This window comes from Nothobranchius furzeri, chromosome 5 (genome assembly GCF_043380555.1).
Source record: "Nothobranchius furzeri strain GRZ-AD chromosome 5, NfurGRZ-RIMD1, whole genome shotgun sequence".
NCBI lineage: Eukaryota > Metazoa > Chordata > Actinopteri > Cyprinodontiformes > Nothobranchiidae > Nothobranchius > Nothobranchius furzeri.
The window spans coordinates 82867704-82893762 of record NC_091745.1 but is presented as its reverse complement, the minus strand read 5'-3'; the positions used below and the strand labels follow the sequence as shown (position 1 = coordinate 82893762).

The following is a 26059-nucleotide window of genomic DNA, read 5'->3' as shown; positions in this document are numbered from 1 at the left end:
TTTTGGGGGGGCGGGGGGGGGGGGGGGGTCACAGCATTGACCCCCAGTGGAGATATTCCAGGGCGGATTTTTAGTCCCCTTGCGCCCCTGGTTGCGTGTCTTTGTCAGTCTCGCAGCTGCCGCTCTGAACGGTGTGTGGTGGTCTGGGTGGAGTTACGTTTCCGTCACTGACAACTGGCAACCCTCCCCACGACCCAACAGGTGTCCTCCTCCTCCGTCACTAATTCCGCCATCCGCGCCGCGAACTTAACGCTCTCTTGCTTTTACTTCGTTACCTCGTTCAAACTCCAGCCGGGTCGCCTTGGAAATCATTTCCACAAATGATGCACTCTGCGCAGAAAGACACCACCTTCACCAAGATCTTTGTGGGAGGCCTTCCTTACCACACCACCGACTCCAGCCTCAGAAAGTACTTCGAGGTGTTTGGAGACATCGACGAAGCTGTTGTGATCACTGACCGGCAGACGGGGAAGTCCAGAGGTTATGGCTTTGTGAGTAAAAACCTGATCAGTCAGAAGGTCGGCAGAAACGCGCTAGTCTGGGTCTGGACTTGGGTTCAGTCACATGAAGATTATCTGTGTTTTCACACCTAAATCAGTCAGAAAAAAAACCAGCCGGCTAAATAAAGATAGAAGCTAGATGTTGGCAGATGTCCACGTTTAAATATAAACTAATAGAGAATATTTTAGGTGACCATGGCTGACAGGGCCTCAGCTGACCGAGCCTGTAAGGACCCCAACCCTATTATAGATGGAAGGAAAGCCAATGTGAACCTGGCCTACCTGGGGGCCAAACCCAGAGTCATCCAACCAGGTGAGTCCATGTCCTTTGATCCAATTATTCTAAAGCTGACAGAAAGGAAAACAAGTAGCTGATTATGTATTTAAACATTTAAAATAATGTTTGTAATGTGTTGTGTTGAAATTGTCTCAACTCCAGGGTTTGCATTCGGCATGCCTCAGATCCATCCAGCGTTCATCCAAAGACCGTACGGGTATGTTAACATGTGCAAACGTCCAGCTGTTTCGCAACATCTGCTTGGATGAAATGAGAAATCAGTTTTTATAATGTTTTGTATTTAAACCTGCCTTTTCTTGTTGCCTCCACCTCTTTTTTTATTTTCCATCCTGAATGAGGACATGTGAGTGTTATAATATGTGTTCCTCCTCTGAGTGAGGGTTGATGATGGAAGTACGCCTCTGTCTGTGTGTCTGCCCCCCCCCCCCCCCCCCAGCACTACCTCACACTGTCCTATCTCTCTCTGATCTGACAGGGACGGTAACGATTTAAATAGCTGATGAAGGGGCAGGATTTGAGGAATAGCAGTCTGCATTGGGCAGAGCGCTAAAGTGTTACCTGTAAACTCTGACATACACAAACGAGCAGCAATGGTGATTAGATGCATGGAAGTCTTTGGTTGTTGTTTATTTTTCTATAGTACATAGATTGGTGTGTGCCTTGATTTCGGTATGATGTGGTGTTCAGCTTAACTGTGTGCCTATTTCTACTTGCAGTGGGGGTATTCTGGGCCCACAGAGGGTAGTTTTTGAGGGGGGGGGACACGTTTTTTTTTTCAGTTTTCAGGGAGTTCTAACTCAACAATCAAGTGTTGATTCTTTTCACTTTTAACAAATGTGCTTTAGCTTTTTTTCTCCTCTAGTTATTTTTTTAGTTAACATGAAATGTTTTGTTGTATAAGGGGTGGGCCGATGTAACTCACAGTGTGCTCATTTCATTATTGATCCCCTGCAACAAAACAAACACTGGCTTGCATGTGGGAGTTCTTTTCTTACCCAAGATGCTGTGTTGTTGTTGTTGTTTTTATATTTATATTAACCTGTTGCTTATAGTCCTACACAGGCACACCATCATAGTTTTTTCTAATTTGATTAGAAAGTATTCCGACAGTTTTCTTTAACTTTAAAGTTTAAACTGAGCTTAGACATAATTAAAAACGTGTATTTTTTCTATGAACTAAATCAAGTTCAGTGTTTAAGGTTGGAGAAAGAGATCTTACAAAGCAGATGTTGGCTACAGTGATCTGTACAACCTCTCAAATTCATTTGGAAAATAGGAGTCATTCAGTGGTGCTGTTAATAATGTATGGCACATGCTGGGCTGAGAACAACAGGTGACTGAGCTATGCACCCACCCAGCCTTTTGGCTGTGTGCTGGGGATTAACCATGTGTCCTGGTGATTTACAAAGCAACTTTATTTAGCTCTCCACTCGTAAGACAACAAAATGTTCATCTCTATATTTTCAACATTTAAGATTTTCAATTATCATTGATTGATTGATTGCGGTTGCTTTTATTTTCTTTTGATCATTTTAATCTCGTGAAGCTTAAAAACTTTGTGTATTTTCAAATATTTCTAAAATTACAAGGAAAAATAAAACTGTGTTGCTTTAGAGAAACCACATCCGCTGTTCTTGGCAGAGTTCTACGTTTTTAATCAGCTGACACACCTCCTGTCTTATCGTTAAATATTCAGAATCGTCAGTGAAACAGTAGCTCAGGCAGTTGTTGAGTCCTCTGCCTCGTGTGACTGAATGAGAAGATCAGCTTGTCCTTTCAAGATGACAAGAGGAGCAAAAATAGCATGCTTCCAGGCCCCCTTGTCAGTCAAGCGTGTGTGTGTGTGTGTGTGTGTGTGTGTGTGTGTGTGTGCATGCTATATCAAACACCTGCTCCTCGTACATTTACTTGAGGTGACTTCAGCACAAGTGTGACATATGGGGGTCATATTTACTTGGTACAGAAGTTGTTTTCTGTAATAAAACCTCTTCAAATAGAATTTTTCTTTAATTATTTATCTGTAGTAATTCAAAGCAGAGGGGTTAGTCCGAACAGTTAATACCTTACCAGCTGCGAGACATTCTAGCTGAATAATTAGGTGAATTTCATTTAATAATATATTGACTCAAATAGCCCTTTACAGACCAATCATCAAGATCGCCAAAGTGCTTTACAAAGTTTAAAACAAAGAACAAACAGAATCATAAAAAAGCTAGCAACAATAGAAAGTCAAAATGCTACAAAGTGTTAAAAGCCTTCCTAAACAAGAAAGTTTTAAGATTCCATTGAAAGTGGCTGAAGTCAACGATCAAACGTAAATCAAGTCCTCAACCGAGAAAGACCAGTCACCCCGGTGATTAAATTTAGTTCTTGGAACATCGAGGACCAGGTGGGATGAAGACCTCAGAGATCTGCCAGTAACAGGAAATCTAAGCTAATCTGAGATGTAAGATGGGGCCAAAACATTAAGAGCTATAAAAGCGAACAATGACAGTTTAAAATATATGTAAAAACAGACATGCAGCCAGCGAAGGGGAAATAAAACTGGATTTATGTGCTCACGTCTTGAGGTGTCAGTTAAAAGGTGTGCAGCTGCATTTTAAACCAGCTGAAACTTGTCATGGAAGAGGACGCCAACATAAATGACATTCGCTGTGTCTCAATTCAGGGTCTGCATCCTTCGAAGGACCCAGTCTACTCGGCCGACGTGGGCTGGGTCCTCCGTCGGCCGAGTAGACCGGATGTTAACGGCTGTGAATTTGGACAGGCCTAGCCTTCATGAATTCCCGCCATTACCTCTGCGAACGTTCTGTCGCCTAGCAACCGTGGAACCGCTGAGCAGAAGGGAGAAGGAACTTGAAACGATGGAGCTTGAAGCTTTTTTCCTTGATCGTTGGAGAGCTAATTCAGAGAAAATACTTTAGACAAGCTGAGCCTGAGCAAAGACGTGATAATAGTGTTTAATACTTTCTAAGGGTCTTAATTTGACCAAAACCGATTTATCACCTTTTAAGACTTTTCAAGACCCAGCGGATACCCTCTAGTAAACAATTCTCATTTGTAAACCAAAATAAAATTCAAGAGTTTAATGCAGAACTGATTTTATTTAGATATTTCTTTTATATGTACATGTTTAATCTTCCTTAACCATTTTTTCTAGCAAAGTAAAAAGCTGTCAAAGTTCTCCTTCTCTCCTGTGCCCTCTGCTGCTCTGCCTCCCTCTGCAGCCTCATGTCCTCCCTGATCAGCTCCAGAAGCTGGTCATTGCTGTCACCTTCCCCTGGATGCCCATTTTCTCCAGAATAGTTTTAACAAACATGTAAGAAATAAACAGGAAGAGAGGACAACGGGTTATTCCTTTCATGTTTTCACAGAAAAAACTAAAGTCAAACGACAGTTTTTAAAATATGAGACGTTATTGTACCTCCATGCCACAGCCGCCAAATACTTTGCTCCAGTGATCATGTGGTCCATCTCCGCCCTAAGCTTAATAAAGTCCGTGGTTTTTCTCTTTTGTCCCTAAAATACAAACTTCTATTAAAATCAGGGGAAAACGTAGCGGGAGAAGTACGACACCGAGCGGCCGAACATACGAGACGAGACCGCAATACAAGCACTTTTACTGTAACATTTCTAACTAAAATAACGTTCATGTATCACAAACAGCCCTTAACCTAACAAGTTTATACTGACATTTATATGCGCAATCCTCTCCGACAGCTCCCGCTTCACTGTCCGCCATTTTTTTTTAAAGTTCTGCCGTCTGGCTCGCAAGGCATCTTGGGAAATGTAAATGACTGAAGGATACATCTGACCCATCCTTCATTCAGGCGAAAAGAAGGCCGGATTCGTCGACCGCATTTGAAGGAGTCGTCGAATTGGGACAGGCCTAGTCGCGGCGCTGTGACGTAACCGGCCGACGAATCCGGCCGACGTAGGATGCAGACCCTGAATTGAGACACAGCCATTCTCACACTGACAAAAGCATGAAACACCATCTCCAGATCTGCACAAATTTAAAATGGGTTAACTTTAGCTAAAAGGCGAAGGTGGTTAAAGTTTAATTGGTTTACTGAGTCAACATGCTTATGACATTTTTATCCATCCATCCATTTTCAGCCGCTTATCAGGAGTCGGATCGCGGGGGCAGCAGCCTAAGCCGGGACGCCCAGACTTCCCTCTCCCCTCTCCCCAGCTACTTGAGCCAGCTCTTCCGGGGAATCATAAGGCGTTCCCTGGCCAGCCAAGAGACATTGTCCCTCCAGCTTGTCCTGGGTCTTCCCCTGGGTCTCCTCCCATTTGGACATGTCCGGAAAACCTCACCAGGGAGGCGTCCAGGAGACATCCTGACTAGATGCCCAAGCCACCTCATTTGGCTCCTCTGACGTGGAGGAGGAGCGGGTCTACTCCAAGCCCCTCCCAGATGACCGAGCTTCTCACCCTTTCTCTAAGGGAGAGCCCAACCACCCTGTGGAGAAAACTCATTTCGGCCGCTTGTATCAGCAATCTCATTCTTTCGGTCGACGGTGGCGCAAGAGTTAAGTGCTCGCCCCGTAATCGGAAGGTTGCTGGTTCGAGTCCCGCTCAGTCTGTCGCTGTCGTTGTGTCCTTGGGCAAGACACTTAACCCACGTTGCCTGCTGGTGGTGGTCGGAGGGACTGGTGGCGCCAGTGCTCGGCAGCCTCGCCTCTGTCAGTGCGCCCCAGGGCAGCTGTGGCTACATTGTAGCTCATCCCCACCAGTGTGTGAATGTGTGTGTGAATGGGTGAATGACTGATTGTGTTGTAAAGCGCCTTGGGGGGTTCTAGGACTCTAGAAGGCGCTATATCAAATACAGGCCATTTACCATTTACCATTTCACTACCCAAAGCTCGTGACCATAGGTGAGGGTAGGAACGTAGATCGACCGGTAAATGGAGAGCTTTGCATTCCGGCTCAGCTCTCTCTTCACCACGACTAACCGGTACAATGCCGGCATCACTGCAGACGCAGCACCAATCCGCCTATTGATCTCACTCATCAGCTTTCCCTCACTCGTGAACAAGACCCGGAGATACTTAAGCTCCTCCACTTGAAGCAGGACCTCGTCCCTGACCTGGAGAAGGCATTCTATGCTTTTGCGACTTAAGACTATGGTCTTGGATTTAGAGGAGCTGATTCTCATCCCAACTGCTTCACTCTCAGCTGGGAACCGCTCCAGCAAAAGCTGGAGATCAGTGTCCAATGAAGCCAACAGGACCACATCATCTGCAAAATATCCTCAGGCCACTAAAACAGGTCCCCTCCACACCTTGGCTATGCCTAGAAATCCTGTCCATAAGAGTTATGAACAGAATCTGTGATAAAGCGCAGCCTTGGTGGAGCCCAATTCTCACCGGAAACGAGCCCAACTTACTGTCGGTAATGCGGACCAAGCTCTGACACTGGTCATACAGGGACCAAACAGCTCGTTTTAAAGGGCCTGGTTGGTTGGGCTAAGTCCCACGCACCCTCCAAGATCCCCTTAAGGGTATAGAGATGGTCCAGTGTTCCACGGCCAGGACGAAACCACATTGTTCCTCCTGAATCTGAGGTTTGACAATCCGACGGACCCTCCTCTCCAGAACCCCTGAATAGACCTTACCAGGGAGACTCAGAAGTGTGATCCCCGTGTAGTTGGAACACACTCTGCGGTCCGTCGTAAACCGTAAACCGACATCTTCCCTTGCAAAGTGCAGACCGTTCTCCTGCCACCACCACCAACAGAAAGTTGTTTTGGGGAGTTTTGTGAACTTAGAAGGACGAGAAAGACAGGACCTTCCTGTGACGTACTACGATTCCAAATGACGCGTCTCATCATAATTAAAAAATAGTTCCAAATGAAAGTTGAACCGACATCTTTTCTGGTCGTGAATTCAATGTCAGTGCATCTCATCTGGACGTTTAAAAATAAAAACGTGGGCGTCTTATTAGTGTAAATAAATATTAATGTAAATAAAATAAAAACTCCAAACAACAATCTGACAACCCAACATACAACTGTTTGTATTTTAACATCGTCCTTGTAGTTTTATAAGCTGATAATTAAACTGAAGCAAACATCTTTACTGTGAACTAAATTTACTGTGTATCTTCATTCCTTTTACCGTCCTTTTTCAATTGATTTTTCCTACTGGGAAGTTAGAATTTCCGAGGAGAAAGCGAACGCACCATTAGCTGATAACAATGGTGGCAATGGAAGCTAACATATCAAGCTACGTTATCTTAAACAGTTTATTTAACTGCTGGAGCAGATTTAAACGATGATGCCTCACACTTAAATCGTTGTCACTGGGTTCATCTTCACCCAATCACCCGTCGCATTTAGTAAAGTGAAGCCAAACTTTAGAGCGCGTTCATGTTCTAGTCGGAATTTCGGAGTTCCGAGGAGAAAGCGAACACACCATTAGTGAAACGGAAGCTAACAAATCAAGCTAATGTTATCTTAAACATGTTATTTACCTACCGGAGCAGATTAAGGTGAGGATGTCTCACTTAGATCGTTGTCGCTGGTTTCTTCATCACCCAGTTACCCATCACATTTAGTGAAGTGGACCCAAGCTTTAGCGTTCGTTAGGGCTGTCACGGTAACCGCAAAGATGAAATATCGCAATATGAAGAAACCCACCGCGCTTCATCATGGGCCACCGCGATTACTGAACTTGATTCAACTCAATGATGCATGTTGAGAAGGATGGCTGCACTGGTATCAAAACAAAACGTTACTTCGCTCCTTTGGGAGCACTTTGGTTTTCAGAACGTCAGCTGCTGCGCAGCCAGAGTCCTTGGCCGAGACAGAGCTGCCACCAGTGGCTAAAATAAATAAATAAACGCTCGGAGACCTGCTGAAGTCCCGGACAAGCACTGCTTCTGCAACCGTCCTGAAGAGAGTTTGAGCCGAGCTGGAGCTCACTCGCTACCTGCAGGAGGAATGCATCGACCCTAAAGAAACCCCCCTGACATGGTGGAGCAACAACCGGGAGAGATTCCCTTTGCTCGCCAGTCACACGCAAGTAGGTGTGCGTTAGTGCAACGAGCGCACCATCCGAGAGGGTTTTCAGTGTTGCTGGAAATGTTGCCACCCCTCTCAGATCCTCTCTCAAACCGTATATGGTTAACATGCTGGTTTTCCTTGTGGGTAACAAGGACGTGACCGAGCTATAAATCACCGTCATTCGTGTGTGTGAAAGTGAAAGTGAAATGATAGTGCCCCGCGCCCGGTACATGTAATTTTTTATGCTTGATTTTAAACAACTAAACAAAATGGGGACTTGTTTCTTATTTGTTAGATGCTGCAGCCAAATTTGCATTTAAAAGTTTAACCTTCTCCTGAATTTTGTTGTTTTTAAGTTCAGTCGGACTCCGACTGTCGGAGAAACAAACGTTACTGCGATCTGTGTTGTTACTGCCCTTTGATCTGCATTCAGTAAGTGTTATAAAAGAAGGCATGGCAATTTTTAACCTTTTTTAAATGTGTAAACATTATGTTTAGATAGTACTGCAATAAAAAAAAGTGCTGCAATAATATTGCACACCGCAATATTAAGCCACCCTGAATCACCGCAGGGGGAATTCCTCAACCGCGACAGCCCTAGCGTTCGTTCTTTCTACCATGCTGCACTGTTTACAACTCGCTCGCAGCAACCGATGATGACGCTTTTGCGCATGCACAGCTGTCTAGGCAAGTTCTCGTTGTGAAGGACGGTACCGAAACGAGGCACTGTTTCAAATGAAGTGAATCGGTGCTTGGTCAGTACTGTGGAATTCGGTCGGTACCTTAAAAAGTACCGAATTCGGTACCCATCCCTAGACGCATGTGATGGAGCATTGTCCTGCATGAAAATCATGTTTTTCTTGAAGGATGCAGACTTCTTCCTGTACCACTGCTTGAAGAAGGTGTCTTCCAGAAACTGGCAGTAGGACTGGGAGTTGAGCTTGACTCCATCCTCAACCCGAAAAGACCCCACAAGCTCATCTTTGATGATACCAGCCCAAACCAGTACTCCACCTCCACCTTGCTGGCGTCTGAGTCAGACTGGAGCGCTCTGCCCTTTACCAATTCAGCCACGAGCCCATCCATCTGGCCCATCAAGACTCACTCTCATTTCATCAGTCCATAAAACCTTAGAAAAATCAGTCTTGAGATATTTTTTGGCCTAGTCTTGACGTTTCAGCTTGTGTGTCTTGTTCAGTGGTGGTCGTCTTTCAGCCTTTCTTACCTTGGCCATGTCTCTGAGTATTGCACACCTTGTGCTTTTGCGCACTCCAGTGATGTTGCAGCTCTGAAATATGGCCAAACTGGTGGCAAGTGGCTTCTTGGCAGAGAAGACCGAGTAGAGAGAGAGAGAGAGACACACACACACACACACGCGCACACACGCACACACAAAAGGTAGTGTTTCTATGGTTACATTGTGATTTCTTAGTAAATATTCTATTTGGTGAGAGATAAACTTTATTGTATTTATCCTAGTGAATCTATAATTAAGCGGGTAAACTAGTAGTAGCACATTCAATGTCGTCGTCATCATCTTCCTCCGCTTATCCGGGTCGCGGGGGCAGCATCCCAACTAGGGAGCTCCAGACCGTCCTCTCCCCGGCCTACCCCACCAGCTCCTCCGGCAGGACCCCAAGGCGTTCCCAGACCAGATTGGAGCTGTAACCTCTCCAACGTGTCCTGGGTCGACCCGGGGGCCTCCTGCCAGTAGGACATGCCCGAAACACCTCCCCGGGGAGGCGTCCAGGAGGCATCCTGACCAGATGCCCAAACCACCTCAACTGGCTCCTTTCGATCCCGAGGAGCAGCGGTTCTACTCCGAGTCCCTCCCGAATGTCCGAGCTCCTCACCGCTTCTCTAAGGCTGAGCCCAGCCACCCTACAGAGGAAACTCATTTCAGCCAAACTCATTTCAGCCGCTTGTATCCACGATCTTGTTCTTTCGGTCATTACCCAAAGCTCATGACCATAGGTGAGGATTGGGACGTAGATCGACCGGTAAATCGAGAGCCTGGCTTTCTGGCTCAGCTCCCTCTACACAACTACAGATCGGCTCAGCGTCCGCATCACTGCAGATGCTGAACCAATCTGCCTGTCGATCTCCTGATCCCTCCTACCCTCACTCATGAACAAGACCCCGAGATACTTAAACTCCTCCACTTGAGGTAGGACCTCTCCCCCTACCCGGAGTTAGCAAGCCACCCTTTTCCGGTCAAGAACAATGGTCTCAGATTTAGAGGCGCTGATCCTCATCCCAGCCGCTTCACACTCAGCCGCGAACCTACCCAGCAAGAGCTGAAGGTCAGAGCTGGATGAAGCTAGGAGGACCACATCAACCGCAAAAAGCAGAGACGAGATTCTCCTGCCACCAAACTCGACACACTCCACACCACGGCTGCACCTAGAAATTCTGTCCATAAAGGTAATGAGCAGAACCGGTGACAATGGGCAGCCCTGGCGGAGTCCAACCCTCACTGGGAACAGGTCCGACTTACTAATGGCTATGCGGACCAAACTCACGCTCCTCTGGTATAGAGACTGAATGGCCCTTAACAGAAAGCCACCCACCCCATACTCCTGGAGCGCCCCCCACATGGTGCCCCTGGGGACACGGTCATAAGCCTTCTCCAAATCCACAAAACACATGTGGATTGGTTGGGCAAACTCCCATGCCCCCTCCATCACCCTTGCAAGGGTATAGAGCTGGTCCACAGTTCCACGGCCAGGACGAAAACCACATTGCTCCTCCTCAATCTTGAGATTCAACTGTCGATCGGACCCTCCTCTCCAGTATCTTGTAGTAGACATTTCCAGGGAGGCTGAGGAGTGTGATCCCCCTATAGTTGGAACACACCCTCAGGTCACCCTTCTTAAAGATGGGGACCACCATACCGGTCTGCCATTCCACAGGAACTGCCCCTGATGACCACGCAATGTTCCAGAGACGTGTCAACCATGACAGCCCTACAACATCCATAGCCTTGAGGTACCCAGGAAGAACCTCATCCGCCACCGGGGCTCCGCCGCTGTGTAGTTGTTTGACTACCTCAGCAACTTCTGCCCCTGAGATTGGACAGTCCATCCCCAGGTCTCCCGGCTCTGGTTCCTCCTCGGAATGCGTATAGGTGGGATTGAGGAGCTCGTCAATGTATTCCTTCCACCATCTGACTATAGCCCCAGTTGACCTCAGCAGCTCCCCATCCCCACTGTAAACATTGTGAGCGAGTTGCTGCCTTCCTCTCCTGAGGCGCCGGACAGTTTGCCAGAACGTCTTTGGAGCCGATCGATAGTCTTTCTCCATGGCCTCACCAAACTCCTCCCACGCCCGAGATTTTGCCTCGGCAACTGTCACTGCTGCACCCAGCTTGGCTATCCGGTACCTGTTTGCTGCCTCTGGAGACCCACAGACCAGCCACGCCCTGTAGGCCTCATTCTTCAGCCTGACGGCTCTCCGAACCTCCGGTGTCCACCAGCGGGTACGGGGGTTGCCACCACGACTGGCACCTGCCACCTTGCGACCACAGCTAGCAACAGCCGCCTCAACAATCGCAGAGTGGAACAAGACCCACTCGGAGTCAATGTCCCCCACTGCTCTCGGGATGCGGTCAAAGCTCTGCCGGAGGTGGGAGTTGAAGACCGTCTTGAAAGGTTATTCTGCCAGGCGTTCCCAGCAGACCCTCACTATGCGTTTGGGTCTGCCAGGTCTACGCGGCATCTTCCCCTGCCATCTGATCCAACTCACCACCAGGTGGTGATCAGTTGACAGCTCCGCTCCTCTCTTCACTCGGGTGTCCAAAACATACGGCCGCAGGTCAGATGATACCACTACAAAGTCTATCATCGACCTGTGACCTAGGCTGCCCTGGTACCAAGTGTACCGATGGGCATCCTTATGTTCGAACATGGTGTTCGTTATGGCCAAACTGCGGCTTGCACAGAAGTGCAATAACAAAACACCACTTGAGTTCTGATCAGGCGGGCCGTTCCTCCCAATCACACCCCTCCAGGTCATACTGTCATTACCCACGTGAGCATTGAAGTCCCCCAGCAGGACATTGGAGTCCCCTGATGGAGCACTATCTAGCACTCGTCCCAAGGACTCCAAAAAGGGTGGGTACTCTGAACTAATATTTGGCCCACAAGCACAAACAACAGTCAGGACCCGTTCCCCGACCCGAAGGCGCAGGGAAGCTACCCTCTCGTCCCCCGGGGTAAACCCCAACACACAGGCAGAGAGTCTTGGGGCTAACAAAAAGCCAACCCCAGCCCTCCGCCTCTCACCTGGAGCAACTCCAGCAAAGGAGAGTGTCCAACCCCTCTCAAAGACTTGGGTTCCATAGCCAATGCTATGTGTCGAGGTGAGTTCGACTATATTTAGCCGCTACCGCTCAACCTCTGCCACAAGCTCCTGCTCCTTCCCCGCCAGCGAGGTGATGTTCCATGTCCCAAAAACCAGTTTTCTTGTCCAGGGATAGGACCGCCAAGGCTCCCGCCTTGGTCTGCCACCCGATCCACATTGCACCAGACCCTTCATGTTCCTCCTGCGGGTGGTGGGTCCACAGTTGGATGAGCCCATGTATCCAGTTCGGGCTGGGCCCGGCCGGGCCCCATGGGCAAAAGCCCGGCCCCCAGGCCCTCGCTCACGGGCCCCAACCCCAGGCCTGGCTCCAGGGTGGGACCCCGGTAACCCTTCGGGCCAGGTACTCCGACTCTTTGAATTTACTTCCATGAAAGATCCTGTGAACCGTTCTTTGTCTCTCCCTTCACCTAAGACCAATTTGTCATGGGGGACCCTACCAGGGGCACAAAGTGCCCCAGACAACATAGCTCCTAGGATCATTAGGGCACTCAAACTCCTCTGCCACGATAAGGTGACGGTTCAAGGAGGAGCACATTCAATGTCAAAGAGAGTAAAGTGTTATTATCAGGAGAGGGAGTGTACTTTTACACAATGAAAGTACAGAAGAGGTACCGCCATACAATTTATTCACATTGATACATTCCAAGTGTGAATATGCTTACTATGTTTAAAAAAAAGTTATATATGAACATACATTGTATTCACTAGTTGATTTCTTTGTATTTCAATATATCAATATTAAAAAATACAAAAATCTAACTAAACAAACCTTTTGTTTTAGTATTTATAATTAACCAATCAGGTACTTTCAGATAGTGAAATATAAATCTACTTTGTGTGAATGATTTCACTTATTTTTCTATAGATCAGTAACAAACGTTTTTAATCTCACAGTAACTGCTAACTTGTTCCTGTTCCCTAGCCCTAACCTTTCAAGTAAATATGTTGTGTTAAGATTATTTTTAACAAACAATGCAACACAAAAATTCTCATTAAGTGAATAAAGCTGAAGATAATTTATATAAAATACAAGCTAAATGTGATGAAAACACATTTTAAATAGTCTGAACTGAAGTAAAAGCAAGCCCCCATAATCCTGGTATGAACATGAAGCCAACATAGAAGTGGCAAAAGTTGCAGTTCCACCCTCATCCACTAGGGACTGGCAGCAGAAGTGAGCAAATCCTCATTGACTCCCATGTTAAAAATGCCTATTTCACAGCAGAAAAAACATGTTTGCAGCCTGGTAAAAAAAAATCAATTTTAGATTTAATAGATCCAGTTTACAGTCATGGCAACTCTGAGGGGAGTGAATTTTGTTGTAACTCCTGTTTAAGTGTAATTAAATGCTTAAAATTCTGAATAATTATTGAGCCTCAGAGCCATGTGACTTTAGAGCTAGCTCCGGGGAAAGGCCTCAGCCCAGACCTTGGCTTCATGTTAACTCATTCACTGCCAGCCGTTTCCTGATCAGAAAAGCCCTTCGCTGCCAGCGTTTTTCAATATTTTCACTGTTTTGTGAGTCACAGAACTTTGCGCTCTACGATGATGTCAACGCCAAAACTAACAAAACAAAGAGTAGACTAACCTCTTGCATCAGGAAAAATCTGCACGTTTTGAGCGTAATCCATTCTTTCATAATCTGTTGTAGAATTGTGATCGGCAGAAGTTTTTCCGGTTCGCGCCTCACTTTTTTACAACAGCGGTCCAAAACCGTCTCCTAACACATGGATTTTCTGCTTCCTGATCACGTGACGGGACGTACACAGATGAAGGTCAGCTTTAGAGCTGAGATGTTTGTTCTCATGGTGCGGGGGCTTGCTCTGACGCCCACACAGTAAAAAATGCTAATGTTAGTGGGGCTCAATAAGAAACTTGAGTGGGTGCGCAGCATCTCCTGTCTATTGCCTGGCAACATTTGTTGGAGCAGGCGGCTGGCTGTTCCCATTTCCAGGGGCAGTCAGGATGTGCCAACTGGCTCAGATGCGAGGCTGGTCATTTGTGGATCTCTGAGAGAAACCACAGAAACACTGCAGCTCTTTTCGTCAATGCTGCTTCACTTTTGAGTATCTCATCCTCATTTTTGTAGCTAATAGTTTGCTGGTTGAATGGGGCAAACTTCTGTGTGTTTACCATAACACCACTTGGTCTAAGACTGGTTGAAATATAAAGTGTTGGTGTGGCTGACAGAGTATAGCGGAGACCATCGGGCTTCATTGTTCCACCGCGGTCAAAGATCTGCAAGTCTGCCATTGTAGATGGTCTTGGTGTATCGCGACATGGCTCTCAGTTCTTTATCGACACAACGCCAGTAGCCAAGGTGATGTCCGGGAGCGGGACATGGATCCGAAAGCCAAGTCGACACTCCCAGAGACAAAGTTGTCGACAGCGGCGGACCAGTGAAGCCCGATATTCTCGGTCAGCTTACCTAGTTTTGATTTTGTTACTAAGAAGGCTGGAGTTGCCTTCATCTCGGACTCGCTCAACAGGGTTTTTCTTGCTAAAAGGCCTGGATAAACTATGTTAGCTTCAGGTTAGCTTGAAGCTAATGTCCTGCTGATCTCTGACTGTGAAGCATGAGCTGAAGTAAAACACACACCAGGGGGCACACTCTAGACCTTGTTTTTACCCTGGGTCTAAATGCTGACAGTGTTTGTCCTGAGGACGTTTATATTTCAGATCACCATTGCATTTTCTTTAACTTGTCAGTTTCTGCATCCCCACCTCCTGCTCGCCGTATGGTTAGTTCTCATTTTCTTAATGAGAGCACAGCTAGAAATGTTTCTGCTGCTTTGATCCACCCTGTTCTTCTGATAACGACCCAGATTTCTTAACTTCTCAGTTTAACGAGCACTGTCTCTCCATTCTGGACAACATCTGTCCTGTCAGAACCAGATCAGTTTCTGCAGTGAACCCTACTCCCTGGTTTAATGACAGCCTTCGCAGCCTGAAGCGCCAATGCAGAAAAATTGAGCTTTTGTGGAAGAAAACCCATCTCCACGTCCATCTGCTGCACCTAAAGGATCTTCTGACATCCTTTAACTCTGCAGTCAGAGACGCTAGGGTTTCCTATTTCTCCAACCTGGTGTTCCAGAGCAAAGGGAACCCCAAGGTGCTGTTTACCACCATCAGCAGCATCGTCTCTCCTGCCTCTCCTACAGCCTCCATCCACTCTGCTGCAGACTGTGAGAACTTTCTGTCTTTCTTTGTGGACAGTCAATAAGGTTAGATCTAGCATCTCTCCTTCAGCCTTATCGCTGCCTCTCCCGACTCCAACCAGGCCCATCATCCTAGATAGCTTTGCTCCTGTTTCTTTGCCTGAGTTAACCAGACTAGTTAACTCTATGAAGATCTCTGCATGCCCCCTCCACATCTTACCCTCATCTTTGTTTAAAAGTGCTTTTCAGTCCATCGGTCCCAGCGTGCTCTCTATAATTAATGCTTCTCTGGTTTCTGGTCAGGTCCTTGCTTACTTTAAGAACGCTGTAATCCACCCACTTCTTAAAAAACCGAGTCTCGACCCCTCTCTTCATAGCAACTTCAGACCCATCTCTAAACTTCCGTTCATCTCCAAGATCTTGGAAAAGGTTGTGGCTAAACAACTCACAGCTGCTCTTGATGAACATAACATCTATGATAGCTTCCAGTCAGGTTTTCGTAGAGCTCATTCTACTGAAACAGCCCTTCTTAGGGTCTCTAATGACCTTCTGACTCACAGTGATGCAGGGGACTGTTCTGTTCTGGTCCTGCTGGACCTGACTGCAGCCTTTGACACTGTTGACCATCACCTGCTACTGGAGAGGCTGAGAGACTGGGTAGGCCTTTCAGGATCTTCTCTGGAGTGGTTCTCCTCGTATCTTTCTGAGTGCTCCTTTTCTGTGGCCGTCTCCAAGTTTAGGTCCTCCACCACCTCCCTTACCCATGGTGTCCCACAAGGTTCTGTGCTGGGGCCTCTGCTCTTCCTCTTCTATCTGCTCCCTCTTCAGCACATCCTGAGCTCATTCACAGGAATCTCCTACCATCTTTATGCAGATGACATCCAACTGTACATCTCCTTTAAGCACCATGAGATGTCTAAGCTGCAACTGTTACACACCTCTCAGACTCTATCAAAACCTGCAGGGCTGGGAGCTTTCTTCAGCTGAATGAAGATAAGTCTGAGATCATCATCTGTGCTTCAGACAAGCTGGTTCCCAAAGTCAGAGACTCTTTTGGTCAGCTTGCTTCTCACACTAAACCCTCTGTCAGGAATCTTGGCGTGACCTTTGACCCAGCTCTCACCCTGGATTCTCATGTCAGTTCTCTTGTTTGCTCATCCTTCTTCCATCTCAGGAACGTTGCTAAGCTGAGTCCCATTCTGTCCCGCTCTGAACTTGAGACAGTTCTCCACACCTTCATCTCCTCACACTTAGACTACTGTAACTCTCTTTTCACGTGTCTGAGCAGAACCTCCCTGAACCGTCTACAGGTGGTTCAGAATGCCTGTGCTCGGCTTCTGACCAAGTCCTCCAAACACACCCACATCACCCCGCTTCTCCTCCAGCTTCACTGGCTGCCAGTCAACTTCAGGGTTCATTTCAAGATCCTGGTTCTGGTCTATAGGGCCTTACATGGACAAGCACCATCTTACATTGGTGATCTTCTTAGACCCTACACCACCAGCAGGTCCCTGAGGTCCAGTGATCAAAGCCTACTGGTTGTGCAGCACCAGGCTAAAGACCAGTGGCCCCCAGACTCTGGAACTTTTTCCCCCTGAGCCTGAGATCAGTGGACTCAGTGGTCTCCTTTAAAAAGCAGCTGAACACTCACTTGTTCAGGCTTTGGTGTGACCTTCATCACCACCCTCTCTTTATTCTGCTCTCCCCACCTATTCCACCTTCCTCAGGATCCACTGATTTCCCTCTTATCTATTCACTCTCTCTCTTTCTTTACAATTTTTAATCACAATTGACTATTTTTTGCTCATTTAAAAAATATTTTGAACCATTTTCTAAATTCTTTTTTTATTTTTACATTTTTTGTTTGTGAAGCGCCTCGTGATTTTTACCTTGAGAGGCGCTATAGAAATGATCAGAGCCGGATTAACGCAAAGGCAAAGTAGGCACGTGCCTAGGGCCTGATTGGCTGGATGGGGCCCAGACAGAGGAACAAAATTATAAATAAATAAATTAAAAATTAAATGTACAAATGTCCTATGATAGAATTTGTAGCTAGGACTCCAATCTACAATTTGTTTAAATAATTTATCAATTAACTAAAAATAGTGACAATGTTTATCTTAACCATAGACCGTTTCATTGGCTACGTCACACCTCTGGGGTCCACGGACAAGTATACGCGTCTTTTGAACAGGTCTGATTTGGGACGCTGTAGCAGCAAGACTCCGCCTCCCTGAGTTTCGGTTTCAATTCGGCTTTAAAAAGGAGATTATAAACTACACCCCAGTTTTTAAATTTTGTTAATAGGCAACGTAAAAGCGGAGTTATACTAAACTAAAAAATGACCTATTTTTAGACAATCTGATAACTTGTCAAAACAGCGGTTTAGTAATCTGTGAGCGGGAATGTGCTTGTGAACATTAAAAACCCACAAAAACACGAGATCCTTTTGCTGTTGGTGGAAGTCTCACATATTCAGCTGACAAAAAGTATTATGTAGCTGAGAGAGAGAAAGGAAGGCTGCACGAGTAACGAGATATGCGCAAAAAGGAGCCGCTTCGCAGGGAAAGTAGTGGCGCGAACGGAGTAACAACAAACAATTAGACAGATATTGACGGTAAACTTTGTATTTTGGAGCGATCCGGACAGATATATTGTCGCTGCAGTTTAGTAGGCTTTTACTAGGCTTATATAAAGGATGATGAGAAGGATAAATGTCCACCAGGCAGTTCAGATAGTACGGCTGTTTTTAGAACTGGAAGCAGAGGAAGAGGACGGAGACTCGCAGCCAGAGTCTGAGGCAAATAGCGAGGATGTTGATGATGATGTGGCAAATCCATCCTTCCTCATAGAAGAGTTGGGTCATGATGAGGTAGAGGATGAAGGAAGAGATCCAGCTCCTCAGAGATCCAACAAGAGGAGTGGGCGGCGCCGCGCAGCTGTCAGATCTCGGCGTGAGACGGAGCCACTCTTCTCTCTCCAAAATCCATGTATATTATTGCCAAATTAATAAATAAGTATAAATTCAGATAGTCCAGGCTGTCCTGAAATTAATGATACCCCATAAGGCAATATTTATTGTTTTTATTAGAAAATACAAAAGACAAACCAAAATGAGTCAAAAACGGTGATTTACACTCTGGATCCCAGAGAGCTAATAATTTTTTTAAATTAGTTATTTGCTATATTTAGTCATATTTTTTATAAATGTACAGTCTAGATTACCAGTCTAAATGATAAAAAACATTCGTCATAAATGTTTGTTGGTTTCACAGTAAAATAAACAACTTTTTTCCTATTCAGATTTTATGTTTTTGAGTGATTTAAGGTCTAATATGCAACCCCTTTATGTCCAAATATAAAAAATAAGCATAGATTCATAAAGTCCAGGTTGTGCTGAAAAGATTGATACCACATAAGGTAGTGGTTATGGTTTTTATTTTGGAAATACAAAGGAAAACTGACGGCAAATTACACCCTGGACCCCAGAGGGTTAAGGCGCCACCCAATGAAGGACGTCAGAGAAGCGGTCAGAGTCAGAGCGGGACACAACAAAGCTAGCAGGTGTTTTTGAGTAGGCTAACTTTCACGATGCTTTCGGGTGTGGCAAAACGCAAAAAAAAAAAAATGAAGAGGAACTAAAGAAGAGACAGCGGGGGGCCTTACAGAAGTTTCTGTCGGGCTGCTCGGGCAGCCGTCCGACAGCTGTGAACATGCTCGAGTCAGCAGAGCCAGAGGCCGGGCCCGAGCAAGACCCGGAGGAGACACAACCCGAAGACGCAGTGGAAGATGCGGCGGAAGACGATGTAGCGCCAACGCCGTCAACATCAGCGCCTTCACAGAAGGACAAACTGGAAGAACAGCAGCCAGCCAGAAGTGAGCCCAATATAGTCTTATAGGAGCCTCTAGACCCAGACAGGGTATTAACAACTAGCTACCCATCTGATCCTGCAAAGTGGTACCAAACTGATGAGTACTTTGCACTAAACTATCCCTCTCAAAATATTGGATATTCTTCTGCATCACAGAGGAAATCTGGAGACATAGACTGAAGCTTAACCAAGGAACATTTCTTTAGGCGTGTTTCTGCTGTGACTGAGGCCATGTGATGCTGGAAGGCTGAAGATTATCCCGGAGTAGATAATGCTAAATGGTTTCCTTGGTAAGTGTTGCTGGTTTTATTAATTATTTGTCAAATAATTTTATTAATGTTCAAATAGCAAAACAATAAGTTCACACTCAGAAAATTGACACAGAATTTCTGATTCAGCAGAGGCAACAGCCTACAACACATGACTTATTTTGGCATACAAACAACCAATTTGTAACCAAAAACTAGGCTATGTAAAATGTGAATGAACTTTTATAAGTAAATTTTGTAAGTTTCAGATTTCAATTCATTACATAACATCGATGGAGGGGGGGGGGGGGGGGCCTAAAAATGCAGCCTGCCTAGTGTAGTCCATTTATTTAATCCGGCTCTGGAAATGATATTTTCTTCTTCTTCTAAATGGCCACGGCGCCCGGCTACGATTGCAGCGGTCTGAGGCTCTGCTTGTAATTTAACAGTCCCAGTCCAAATTAGATCCCCACAGGCGACCAGCATGACTACAGCCTCGCACAGGCCGTGCGGGTTGGCTATCCCGGTCCGGGCTTCTTGGGTTAGCCAAGTTAGCTAGTAACTACATTGGTTCATTTGTTCCAACTCTTAAAAGCACCACCCTCAGCTCCAGCTCTTTTCACATTTTGTATTGTCTGGGCGTGACGTGGGAACCTCCCATTTTGAAATAAAAATGTACAGTTTGAGTCTATGGACTTTAATTGTCCAGTGTATACAGTACAGGCCAAAAGTTTCGACACACCTGTCTCATTCAATGTGTTTTCTTTATTTTGATAATCATTTACATCGTTAGATTCTGGCTGAAGGCATCAAAGCTATGAATGAACACATGTGGAGTAATGTACTTAACTCAAAAAGGTGAAGTAACTGAAAACATGTTTTATATTCAATTTTTTTTCCGAAATAGCCACCTTTTGCTATGATTACTGCTTTGCACACTCTTGGTATTCTCTTGATGAGCTTCAATACATAGTCACCTGAAATGGTTTTTCAACAGTCCTGAAGGAGTTCCCAGAGGTGTTTAGCACTTGTTGGCCCCTTTGTAAATGTTCATGGTCATGAAAATAAAGAAAACACATTGAATGAGAAGGTGTGTCCAAACGTTTGGCCTATATTGTTTGACGATAAGAAAACATGTAAAAACTAAAATTTTTGGTTCATGAAAGTTAAGTTTTGCCTCAATAACTGCTGGTAAAATGATGCTTTGCTGCGTTTTTTTGTTGACAATATTAAAATAAGGTAGGTTTGTCCTATTTCCCTGCCTCTGGATCAACTCATCCGTGTGTGTGTCAGTAGCGGCTCCAGAAATGTTTTTCTGCAGGTGCTATGAAGGAGCTAGTCTTTTATTGAGGGTGCTATGAAGGAAGTGGTCATGCGTACCTATTGTTCTCTAAAACACCTTCAACACTAGCAGACACACATGCGTGCAGAACTCCTCAACAACACCTGAAACAATCATTAATATACATCATAAACATGTGAACAATCGCTGACTTTTCCATGAAATCATAAACACATACAGCCACACAGAAAACCATCTATAGTGTTGCAAGGTTAGCTAACGTTAGTGTTAGCATTTCCAGCGGCTAAACCCTGGACTGCTGCGGCAGTCGAGGGTTGACTCTCTTCATCCAGATCCGTAGGTTTTTGTGGGTCTGAGATCACTTCCAAACATTCATTCGTTTCTGACTGAACCCGTGGAAATGTGGCCAACAAAAACCGATCCATCTTACCGCTAGCTCTACCTTTCACTCGTTCTCAGGTGGAAAATGAGGTCAAAGGTTAACATCAACTTCCTGTTTTGGTTTAAGTTTTTACTATCTATATGATAATTTACTGATTATTTTTGTTTTGTATGTTAAATATTATCACATCCACACATTAAATTAAAATTAAATTGTAAAAAAAAAATCTAATATTTACTTGGGGGTGCAATGACTAATCCAGGGGTAGCTATAGCGCCCCTAGAGCCCCCCTGGCACCGCCACTGGTGTGTGTGTGTGTGTGTGTGTGTGTGTGTGTGTGTGTGTGTGTGTGTGTGTGTGTGTGTGTGTGTGTGTGTGTGTGTGTGTGTGTGTGTGTGTGTGTGTGATAAAAATCTAGGAAGCCTGTGTTCATCATGAACGGCATTTGATCAAACAGCGTGTTCATCAGATAGGACTTTACTGTCGCCCTGATTATTTAACTGAGGATGTTTTCCTGAAACCAGGTCTGTATGACCGATGTCACTTCGTCTTCCTCAGAAGCGCATCTTTAACCACCTCTAGCTGCAGTCGCTGAGATCAGAAATGGCTGCAACCTGAGCAATTAATCTGCGTATTTCCAGTAGAACATGTTTGCCGAAAGATTTTTGCAATAATCAGATTTTTATTTTTCTTCCACAAAATGCAAATTTTTGTCTAGATGTTAGAGAAAATGAGGACGGCTTGCCAACAAATAAAAAATCCGCCTCTCGTTAATTACAAGCCATGCAGGATGGCTTGCTGCTTCCAGGCGAGTAACTTCCAAGTGTGTCGTGAGCTACCGGTAGCTCACAAGCAAAGTGTTGGAGACCCCTGCTCTAGATTGACACTTGGGTTTCTGGAAAACTGTATTTAATTTAGCACCGACTTGATCAGTTTTAAAAATACTGTAGTTTCAACTGACAACACTGTGATTTGCTGCAGTTTGACAGCTTATTTAGGACAAGAAGAGACATTTGTAACTAATATGTTGATGTTTAAGAACCAGTTAACATGTGTGGGCATGCCAGTGAATTTGTGGTGTTGGTGTGCTGGTCATTGGGCAGAATTATGTCCACTTCTTGTATTGATATGTTTTTGTGTTTTGTGATAAGCTCGCATTTTGTGAAATATGGTGGTCAGTGGTGCATAGCTTTGCTGTGCCTCCCTCTTTCATGTCTCAGAATCAGGTGCTTTTCAAAACAAAAGCTGCACTTTTTGTGTTTTTTATTTTATTTTATTTTATTTTTTTGCTGCATTTTTTACTTCATCTCTAGGGTTTTCAGTTGTTAATGAATGGATTTGCTGTGCTCTGAGGACTGGATTGAAACATTTGGCACCTGCTTTTCGGTTTTCCAGAGGTTAGTTTCAGTTTAAAGGCAGTGGCTCTGTTCTGAACCTGTGTATCTCTTCACCCAGGATTCCAGCCCACTACGTCTACCCTCAAGCCTTTGTCCAACCCAGCGTGGTGATCCCTCATGTGCAACCCTCTGCTGCTTCAGCAACAGCAGCAGCTGCTGCTGCAACATCCCCGTACCTCGACTATACTGGAGCAGCTTATGCCCAGTACTCTGCTGCCACTGCTGCTGCCGCTGCCGCTGCTTACGAGCAGTATCCTTATGCAGCCTCGCCAGCACCCACAAGCTACATGACTACTGCAGGGTATGGTTACACTGTCCAACAGCCGCTTGCTACCGCTGCCACTCCAGGAGCTGCTGCTGCTGCAGCAGCCTTTAGCCAGTATCAGCCCCAGCAGCTGCAGGCAGATCGCATGCAGTAAAATCCACCAATACAACTTTTACTGTGGAGAAAATGGGGAGGTTCACTGACTCCTTAAAATGAATGAGGTAAATTGATAGTTCACATTTTTTAAAGTGGAGTTCAATGGAAAGTGTTTGAACAATTGGTTTCATACCTATTATAATATTTCTGCTCAGAAAAGCTTATTAAGGGATCGTTTACAGCTACATGCAGGTCTGGAACTACAGAATCTATTCATTCTAAGTCGTTTTAAGCTGTCAGAGGTTCACTTTGGTCTTGTCCCTACTCTGACAAACCTTGAATTTGTGCATCTGATCTGGTTTTGTTGACCCCTCCCCCAAACCAAGCATTTGTACAGGATCCCAAACTGTCCCTTTAGGAGAGGCAGACTCTTGGTTCTAACTGAGCAGATTTTCTACCAAAGAGCCTGAAGGGGAAATATGAGGGTGGATAATAAATAGCTGCATAATTTTACTCAAGTGAGATCAGTATTGGATGTAAATGAATATTTGATATTTATTTAACATTAGCATATCTCACGTTAACCGAACGAGGCTAACTGGCTCGCATGTGAACATTTATCTTTATATCGTTATTAATACACTGCAGTGCATTTATGTCTTATGCAGGTTTTTCCCCAATACAAAAAAATAACATAACCCTTGCGTCCACATGAGAACAGTGCTTTGTCCTTCAGTTTTCAGTGTTTTGGACCATGTTTTTTGTTTGTTAAAGCTGTACACATTAGGGAGAAAAACAAAGAGGGCTGTTTCTTCATTTTTAAGGAATTGGAGTTAGAGTAGCTAACTGATATGCTTCCCTTTATAGATGGAACATAGTAAAAATTACAGCTGAAGCTGGAAAAAGCACTCAGAATAATTTCTCTATTTGTATTACATTACAGGTTTACAAAATGGGGAATAAACACTGTTGAATGTGAATTGCTCATTTTGATAAAAATATATGATTGTGTTCCTTTTAAATTATGATATTTATGTATTTATTCTGGAGCCTTAGAGCAATAAACCCTTTAACACATTTGAACATCTTCATATTTGCTGCTACATGTGTCATGATGGATATGCATGTGCTGGAATGTAAGTGTGGTTTATCTAAGTGCTGTTCTGTACAAAGAACACGTTCAAAACATTTTTTTCTGTTTCTGTTGTTTAGGTGTTGTCTCTGAGGTTTGTGACTCTTGAACTAATCTTTTTATACTTGACCAGTTTGATAAAACAAAGTAGTTGCATGAACAACTTTTTAAATATTTCTAACATTTTTGTCTAATGACATTAAAAGTTTTCAAATGCAGGGAGAGCCCCTATTTTACCTTGTGTTGCATGATTCAGAATAATGTAATTTGGGAAATAAAATTTTATTCATTTTCGAGTTTTTTTGTCGGTTCTTTTAGGAATCGCAGCTTGCATGCATGTAACGCATTTGTTTTGCAGTTATGGTACAAGAAAAGCCTAAGCATTTTCTGTCATTTACCATAATAAATCATCTGAATCTTATTGGGACTTAAGATTACATAAATACAAACATCCTACAACATGACCCAATATACTGCATCATTGTTTTTAATAATAAAAATATTTGATCAAGCCATACTTGGAAAAAGCACACTTGCTGAATCTGAAGCTTGTAAAACAAGAACTGAATTTCTGTCTGTAGCTTAGTGAAAAAAATTGGATCTGCTCTCATTTTTAATGAATGAATTTTGAGTTAAATGAAAGCACAGCACTTACAAAGTCCCCATAAAAGAGGAATAATGCGAGTGCAACACAAGCCCTTAACATTGTAACGTGATGGAGGTGCTATTCCTCCGAAGGTTATTTACCCTCTCTCCACAGATGCCTCTGACACAGAACTAATCTGCATGAGACTGCCTCAAGGTCATGCATTTGCTTCTAAACTGCTTCCTTTCCAGCTCAAGAGAAGAATGAAGAAAAAGGACTCTTTCCTTTTAATAAATCAAAGAACTCTATTTTTAATAAGGCTAATCAAACAAAGTGTTAGTCAATAATATGATGTTGACCAATCTGTGAAATGATAGTTTTTATTAATATGCTTTAATACGTAATTTGACTTTAATCCAGCTGCAGTAGACATTCTGAGTACACGTAATGTAAACACATGACACATTGCTTTCACTGATCCAATCAGAACCTTCCTTTCTGAAGCGTGGCATAGTCTCTTTGGTGTTTATAAATCTGCCAACTTTGATTCGACCAGAAATCAAAACATCCAGATTAATAAAACCAGTCCCCACGTCATCTTAATTTCAGTTCTCAACGGTTCTCAAGAGTTCACAGGAATTCTCTGGAGCTCTCTGTAGTTCACCGCATGCAAAGTAAAGTATTGGACCGGCCACCCGGACTTCCTTTTTAAGCAAAGAACCAACAAGCTGGATAAATTCTGTTGCATTTTACCAACCAAGCAACGGTTCCTTTCAGAATAAAAGCTGAACTCGCTGACCCAAGGGGGGTCCATCTGACGCTGTGAACCAACTGTCGCTTTTTACCTGGAAACCAACCAAAGACTAGCCTGTCGTACTGCTGACGCTGTTTCATGAGCTCCAGTGCCAAAGGGGGGTCCTAGGACCTGGCAGTCTGGATCTGTACGGAGGTCTCATCTTAAGGGTATGTGTGGAGCGACAACATGGCGTCGAATGTGTTTATGAAACTCCGATCAAACTCCGATCATAGGTAAAGAAAAACATCACAACATCATTCCGACTTGCTTCTCCAGATACGAGAGTTCTGATTTCATTACTCTCACATACACCATTCATCTCACGTCTCATTCAAACCAGATCCATTCACTTAGTTAGTTAATCTTGTTTAAAAATCTTTAAAATTGTTTAGAAATAAATCTTAAACGTTTTAAAGGTGACTCTCTCTTCTCTTGTCTCTCACTTAATACAATTGTTATATAATCCCTGCAATAGAAAGTTCCAATCTTCTGGTTAAAATAACCCAACGGTCCCCAAGATTGATTTCATATTTACTATGGAATCTTATGTCTCACGGTCAGGGGTGGATTTAGGACTGAAGAAGATCCGGGGCTTAACACACACACGTGCACACGTGACACGCACTAGTCAACAGCATATGTATTTATGTCT

At 44.6% G+C, this 26059-nt stretch overlaps 1 protein-coding gene across 1 annotated transcript; it reads left to right on the top strand.

Annotated features, from left to right (window-relative positions):
- Positions 1 to 110: 110 nt before the first annotated feature.
- Positions 111 to 24321, top strand: rbm24b (RNA binding motif protein 24b). Its single transcript, XM_015941010.3, has 4 exons — positions 111 to 491; positions 690 to 813; positions 940 to 994; positions 22591 to 24321. Exons 1-4 carry the CDS (start codon positions 321 to 323, stop codon positions 22949 to 22951), a joined length of 711 nt encoding a protein of 236 aa, XP_015796496.1. The 5' UTR covers positions 111 to 320; the 3' UTR covers positions 22952 to 24321.
- The last annotated feature ends 1738 nt before the right edge of the window (positions 24322 to 26059 follow it).

What these genes read in the sequence shown, in the direction of transcription:
- rbm24b (XM_015941010.3), top strand. Translation starts at nt 321, where the DNA reads ATGATGCACTCTGCGCAGAAAGACACCACCTTCACCAAGATCTTTGTG. An exon ending in AGTCCAGAGGTTATGGCTTT is followed by an intron (nt 492 to 689) that starts GTGAGTAAAAAC and finishes AGAATATTTTAG; the next exon opens with GTGACCATGGCTGACAGGGC. An exon ending in TTCATCCAAAGACCGTACGG is followed by an intron (nt 995 to 22,590) that starts GTATGTTAACAT and finishes CTCTTCACCCAG; the next exon opens with GATTCCAGCCCACTACGTCT.